Consider the following 7,891-nt stretch of genomic DNA (forward strand, 5'->3'; position numbering starts at 1 on the left):
TTTCTTAACTAACCAGATATTTTTCAAAACTCTCTAGTTAACTAACCAACTAACTAAAATCAGCTAACTAACCTGATTATTTCTTAACCAACTAATATGCTTTATTTCTTCACTAACCTGATATTTGTTTAACTCTCTAATTAACTAACTAGCCTGTCTTTTTCTTAACCAACTACCTAATATGTTTTATTTCTTAACAACTAATCTGCTTTTTTCTTAACCAAATAACTTATCAACCTATTAACTAACATCAACTATCTAACTGTCCTGATTTATTTCTTTAACTTGATTCATTTCTTAACTAATATGCTCTATTTATTAACTAACAACTAACTAGCCTACTTTTTTCTTAACCAACTAACCAGCTAGTTAACTAACTTTCTTCCGTTTCTTATTCCCTGATGAGCTTCGTGTTTCAGCGGGTTCAGCTGTGTGAATGTGTGTTTGGTATGAGGAGGGTGAGGGATTCCAGTCCTCCTAACAAACACCGTTTAAGGTCAAACAACATCTGCAAACATTTCATGTGTCACTGCAACACTGCATGTCTTCCAGAAAACATCACAAAACTACAAACACATTAAGCCATGCTTTTATAGACACAAACTGTACGGTATGTACAAAATTATTCTTAAATCTTAAAGTTCAACTATTATACAATTAATAAGAGACTCATAAATAAAAGTGTTCTGGTCTAAATATAGTACATTATAAATAATTCTACATTTGTATTTGATTTTTCAGTACACACTCTTTTAGTCTTGCATGGCCAACTAACAATATATAATTTAATAGTCATACACAAAAAGAAAACTGTCAAATAGTGTTTTGAGAAAAGCCAGACAGGTTAGAATTTTCTCCTTCTCTCTCATCCTCTCTCTCTCTCTCCCTCTCATCCTCTCTCTCTCTCTATCAGTCTCATCCTCTCTCTCTATCAGTCTCATCCTCTCTCTCTCTCTCTCTCTATCAGTCTCATCCTCTCTCTCTTATCCTCTCTCTCTATCAGTCTGATTCTCTCTCTCTCTCTCTGGACTCATATGAGGACTCAGACTCTGCTGTTCGCTCTGTGATCTTCTAGTGAAGCAGAATCACACAAACTCTCTATCACTGCAGGTAAGAGCTTTACTATTACTAAAATAAATGTGGGGAAAGACCCTTTATTCAGGTATGATATAAGACAGAACACGTGTGTTTTGACCCTTTATCCAGGTATGATACCAGACGAGTTTATCGTCACACTTTAAAATAATGTCTCATTTGTTAAAGTTAGTAAACGCATTATCTAAAATGAATTAGCAATTAGCAATATACTTTTACAGCATTTATTCATCTTTGTTAACTTTGGTTAATAAAAAGACAATTCTTCATTGTTTGCTTATGCTACAATGCATTAACTAATGTATAACAGATTAAAATTTTGATTTAGAATGTATTAGTTAATGTTGAAATTTACATTATCCAAGATTAATAAAAGCTTTGGTTCATGCTAACTAATGCTAACAAAGTAAACCTTATTGTAAAGTGTTACAGAGTAGGCTATATAAATCATATTGCATAACATATGCAATGATGTTACAGGAAACCAAAAAAAAGATAAACCATCCATTATTACGTGCATATTCTTCCATGACTTCCAAAAAAACAGCACTGATGTAGTCATTTGGATTATACTTTAAAAACAATGGCAACGACAAAGGATATGAAACCACTCCACTTTACCTGAATTTACCACATTTGATTCATTGAACTTTATCCAGCTTCAATTTACCTTCTCATTAAGAACATTTCATTGAAACTCTGAAAACATAAAATCCAGAGAAGAAAAAAATATTGTCACAAGGCAATATAGTTTATGCCTAATGAAGAAGACTTTTTGCAATGTTGCATTTGTGAATTTTTGCATCTTTTAATGTGTGTGTGTGTGTGTGTGTGTGTGTCTGTAGGGATGCCGCTCGGAGGAGGAAACAAGTGTGGCTGCTGTAAGAAGACGGTGTATTTCGCAGAGGAGGTCCAGTGTGAGGGACAAAGCTTCCACAAGTCCTGCTTTCTGTGCAGTGAGTCACACACCAGTAACTCTGTCTTTTAAATCAAATGGAAGCAAGTCAAATATAAGTGCATCATCTTCTTTACTGATTTAAGGTGTGCATTTGGTCGACTCGCTTCCATTTCATTTACACTCAATATTCACAGTGTGTGTAATCTCACATGAGAGACGGGAGCACATGTTCAAGCTCAAGCGGATAAATCTATTAGAGACAGACACACATTGACACAAACCTGCTCTATAATAGAGTATTTTAAGTATAAAGGATGTGCATGTTAGTGTGAGATTCTCCATGTGGAAATGGGTGGTGATGGTCAGTCCCGTAGAGAGAGGGTGTTAACCGGAAAACGGAAAGATTATTCATGCAGATGGTCATATAGATCATGGAAAATATAACGTATTGTTCTTGAACAAATCTGTCAGCTCTGAATGCAATGGCCGTGACACACTAACTCAAGAAACTCTGTTTGGGCACAAATCTCCACCAATGCTCCCAGTGGATCTCATTCATGATTTTTCTGTCCTATAAAAAGGCATTGTCCTAAAGACTTTTTTTTTCTTTTTTTTAAATCAGTTGCATTTATTTAATTGCTTGCTTAAATGTACACATGGATCATTTAAAAGTAGTTTGAGCTTCTGAACTAAAGACAAAAGTCCTTGGAGTGGAAATCTGGCATGATTTTGTATACGGAACTGAGCAGCGAGTAAATCTTTTCTGTTTAACAGTGTGTCCATATTAGGTGTTGTACAACCGAAGCTCCCGGTGGATTCGTCTGCCTTTTATGGCTGCACATGGCCTGCAGATCTGTGCAACAAATGGATGTTTATGTGCAAATGGCATTTGCAGAGACATTAACGTTGATGATGCATCAGTATTATATCACCAAATCCCAGGGAGAGTGTTTATGTTAGGATTGTGGTTTTAATACCTCCATTTTTCCTCCTGCTCAGCAATGGAGAATGAACATGTCATGTTTCTCAGATGTTTCTCCTCGGGAGTCCAAACCTTCTCCTGGAGGGCCACTATCCCGGGGTGCGTTTCCCAAAAGCATCGTTAGCTAACTATGGTCGCAAGTTCCGTCGTTATCAGGATAGTTCAACGAGTCAGTGTTTCCCAAAACATCGTTGGAACGACAGCTCTCGACCTGTGGTTAGAAGAAGAGTTTCTAGTTTGCATGACATGTGCACTTAATAAATCTTTATCTTGAGCAAAATAAGCAAGCTGACATTCAATACAATCTGAATCTTTTATTTAGAATATATACAAATGTCATTAGTTTGTCAAGAGATTTTAAAGCGCCGTTTTTGAAGAGTGCGCATGTGCGAACGTGCTCTAGTGTGTAAGAACGAGCCTATTAGTGAATCTGGAAATAAAGCAAAATAACTGAGAAAAATGAGAAACAGTCCTCAGATGCCATGTTCGTAATTTATAGCAAAACATCTAGCATTAATTAGATCTCAAACAGATTCATTAAAGAAAGTTATTACTCCACCACCTGCGTGAAGTCATAAACCAACGTGGTTGAACGACCAATTTGCGACAATACGGTTTCGGGAAACAGCCGTGACCATAGATATCATATAATAAAGGCTAGATGTCTCGTCCGCGCTGCTGGCCAATGGAGGTCGACGTCCGCACACAGCGGCCATCTTGCCACAGGGAGAAGATCTTCTCCCTTTACATTATTAAATTCTCCTAATGTGTGGGAGCGCACATCTCGCTCACTCGTAACATTGTGTTTTAATGGTGCATGTACTTTTAAATAACCATAACTTGCTAAATTTTCTACCAATTTTCAAACGGTTTGGTTTGTTATAAACGTCAGAGATGTAGTTATGACACTGCATGCACATGAATAATTAAGAAAATCTGCAATTTCAACATGTTCCAGCGTTCAGAATTATAGCCACGTTAATAACGTTTGTAAGAAAACCAAACCGTTTGTAAATCCGTCAAACTTTCAGCGAGATAAGAGGATATGTGTTCGTGCTGATCACTCACCTTACTTCAGATACAACAGAGCTCGCCAGAAAGCTTCCCTGTGGCAAGATGGCCGCCGGCGATGCCGTTCGAGACTCCGCCTTAAGACATCTAGCCTTATATGAATATCTATGGCTGTGACTAGCTAGTTGATTTCTTCAACGATGCATCGTACTATAGTAGTGAACCAGCGAGTTACGGCGTTGTACGGGAAACACACCCCTGCAGAGTTTAGCTACCCCTAGAGAAAAATAAATATAACAAAATGTATTTAAAATACATTCACATAATGTATGTACTTACCCTTTAATATAAATACCCTGCAGTTTTACTGTTGGTATACTAAATTGATATACCTAAAGTCTGCTAAATTGGAACTCATTTTGTACTTAATGCACTTTAGTTATCCAGAAATAGGAAATAGTGCTGAGGTCCAACTAAAGATATACTTATATATATATATATTTGATTGTGCTAAAGTGGAACTATTGAAAGTATACTTTATGTACACTTTAAATATCTTGCATTTTTACAGTGATCATGCTAGCCTTACTAATAGTGATGTTACAACACATTTTAGGCTAAATATTAAGAAATGTGCATTTTGCAATAAAGAAGTACTTCAAATAAATTGTAATTATAATATTAATATCAGTAAGTCTCAAGCGATATGTCAATAAATATGTTAATGGGTTTGTAGTATACTTATAGTATGATATCAACGTATTTTAAATACATTTTGGTATATGTTTTTTTCACGACTTGCCTTAACACCTGCCTGGAAGTCTGTAGTGTGATTAGCTGGTTCAGGTGTGTTTGATTGGGATTGGACAGTGGATTAGGAGCAGGATTGGACACCCCTGCTCAAGAGTATCTCAACTGTCACTCAAACTGTGCTCAGATTTGTCAAGATGCGTTCAGTTTGCATCAAAAGTCAGATATAACTCAAACATTTCTCAAATTCACTGTTAAATATCAAATGTTCAAACTGAGCTTTGCTATACACATCGATTTTAAAGCTCTTACATACTATATGCTTACTATGCATCCCCCTTTTATTTGTGCATCCCTCACATACATGCAATTGTCCATTTTTAAAGTTAGGTTAAAAACATATCTTATAAATGTCTTATAAAATATGAATGTTGATGCAGTTGTCCTGTTTGTCCTTGTTGTCTTTTATTCTGTTATTGTTTTTCCTTTTCACTCTGTACAGCACATTGGTCAACGGAAGTTGTGTTTAATTGTGCTTTATAAATAAAGTTGGATTTTATCGTATTTTTTATACGATTTATACTATTTAGCAAATCTTAAATGCTTGATTGCTTGTATCGTCGCAAAACGTAAACTCTATTATCGCCCAGCTCTAATCTGCTAAATGCAATTATAATGCATGAAGATCTTAAGATATCATAAACATTAACAACATGCTCTTCTGTAAAGCTGCTTTGGAACACTGTGTTTTATGAAAAAGCACTATTTGAATTTATGAATCACAATTTGACTTGACATGCTCAACATTCACACAGTTGAAAATAAACATCCAATCGAGTCATTTTGGCAGCTTGGTTTAAATAAAAGCTGGTTTTGGACTAACAAGGATGTTTTAAGTTAGGAACTTACAGTATAGTATGTCTATATAGTACAATAAGCTCTTATATGTCTAAAGATCAGGGAAAATTGAGTAACCGTTGCGCTGTGGTTTATTTTGCTACATTATCCTCAGAACAAACAGTCTTTTGCAATTTGTGTCTTGAACCTGCATCTTCTGTGTTTAATGCAGTGGTGTGCAAAAAGAATCTGGACAGTACAACAGTAGCTGTGCATCAGGAAGAGATCTACTGCAAGTCCTGCTACGGCAAGAAATACGGCCCAAAAGGGTACGGCTTCGGTGGAGGAGCGGGAACTCTCAGCATGGACACGGGCGAAGCTCTGGGAATCAAACCGGCTGGGTTAGGAAGACTGTTTCAATGAAAGCACCCTATTTGTGTCTTTACCAATGTGCATTAAAGTAGCTGGTGTGTATTTGTCTCACAGTCAAGCATCCCATCATCCGACCAACAACCCCAACCCGTCAAAGTTCGCGCAGAAGCTTGGCGGTTCGGATGTGTGTCCCCGCTGTGGAAACGCCGTGTACGCGGCGGAGAAGGTGGTTGGAGGAGGAAACGTGAGTTGGTTTTTCTTGACCTGACTTGCCGAGATACATCATTTTGCCCTGGGACAAATGCCTTACCAATCTAGTCAACCGAAACCTCATCTGGGAGATTTCCTTGATGTGATGTAATAATTTGGCCAAAAAGTCTTGATTGTTTTGGCTCGGTTGCTAAAACAGTCTTATTATCAACTACAATTAAAATCCAATTCAATCATGTCCTGACCTGCCCTCAAATAATGCTGCAGTGCAAACTGACAAGATCACAGTCAATCCGAACACGTTTGATGTTTTATATGAAGCCACCCAGCACGACAACACAAAGAAATACACCAAATGCGTAACCCAGGGTTCCTCAAACTCGGTCCTGGAGGGCCAGTGTCCTGCACAGTTTAGCTCCAACCCTGATCAAACACACCTAGCTGTGAGTTTCTAGCAGAGAATGTCTAATATGGCGAGAAGTTTCACTCTCACTACACTTCCGGCTTCTGAACTGGTTGCAGTTCCACTCTGATTCCATATGAGGGCGCTCACAGGACGAGTGCAGAATGAATGGAGGTCAATGGCGGTATACCCCTCAAAATCCACTTTTCTCAGGATATAATTTTTTGTCTAGTAATTTGAATGTTGTATTCGAAAGGAGATGCAAAGAAATTACACATTGCTGGGTGTTAGATTTTTTAGAGTCACTTATTTGATTTAAAAAAGTCTTTCAAAATGTCAATGACGTCAGAATGCTGACGTCATTAGCAGAATGCTAGCGTGTTATGGGCAACAACAACTCAACCTGTAAGAAATCAAAACGACATAAGTACTCGTTCATTCAACTTTCGACCTAAAACCCATGTTGAACTTGCAAAATCTACAATCACATCTGAGATTTCTCAACGGCAATCGGGTGAAAGAGACAAATTTAGCCGTCTAGCCCCATTGACTCCCATTCATTTTGCACTCATGGCGAGCGCCCCCAGTGGAACTCTGGTGGTACTACAACCAAAATTCGGTACAATAGGGCTTAATAGGGAGTGGACAGGCTCTCCGTAGACGGGCTCTGTTTCTAGTGATCCTGAAGACTTGCTCAGGTGTGTTTGATCAGGGTTGGAGTTAAACTGTGCAGGACACTGGCCCTCCAGGACCGAGTTTGAGAAACCCTGGCGTAACCAAAAAGCGTATTTATGTGTGTCCTCCTTTAGCCTTGGCATAAGAGCTGCTTCAGATGCGCAAAGTGTGGGAAGAGTCTGGAGTCCACCACTGTCGCAGATAAAGACGGAGAGATTTACTGTAAAGGTCAGTATCAAACATCATGCATACAGTTGATAACATTATCTATTCATTATTTATTATGACATTTATATTTAATATTTATAACATTATTTATTTGAATATTAGGGTGCTATGCTAAGAACTTTGGACCGAAGGGCTTTGGGTTTGGACAGGGAGCTGGTGCTCTGGCTCACGCTCAATAGAAATAGGGCTGACATCGGTGAACCCAGGAGGTCAAACTAGTCGCTTAACCACCAACAAACACGTCTCATTAATGTTATACACACATAAGTGCCCATTTCGGTGCTCAGTATGTACTAAATCCAATAAACGGGGTTTCATGTGAAATCCAAGACTGTATCAACTGGCATTTTTGCTATAATAAAACTGGGTTGTTTATCCATGTACTTGGATTTATGTATTTTTTTTTTTTTTTTTTTATAAATTCAAAAAT

The 7,891-nt window shown here is 37.7% G+C and overlaps 1 protein-coding gene across 1 annotated transcript; it reads left to right on the forward strand.

Moving 5' to 3' along the window:
* Positions 1–985: 985 nt before the first annotated feature.
* On the forward strand, positions 986–7,844 carry csrp1b (cysteine and glycine-rich protein 1b). The gene is made up of 6 exons (XM_082136578.1): positions 986–1,110; positions 1,941–2,051; positions 5,806–5,974; positions 6,060–6,189; positions 7,368–7,461; positions 7,564–7,844. The coding sequence occupies exons 2-6, from the start codon at positions 1,943–1,945 to the stop codon at positions 7,638–7,640; spliced, it is 579 nt and encodes a 192-aa protein (XP_081992704.1). The 5' UTR covers positions 986–1,110; positions 1,941–1,942; the 3' UTR covers positions 7,641–7,844.
* The last annotated feature ends 47 nt before the right edge of the window (positions 7,845–7,891 follow it).

This window comes from Leuciscus leuciscus (assembly GCF_965113295.1).
Source record: "Leuciscus leuciscus genome assembly, chromosome: 14".
Classification (NCBI taxonomy): Eukaryota; Metazoa; Chordata; class Actinopteri; order Cypriniformes; family Leuciscidae; genus Leuciscus; species Leuciscus leuciscus.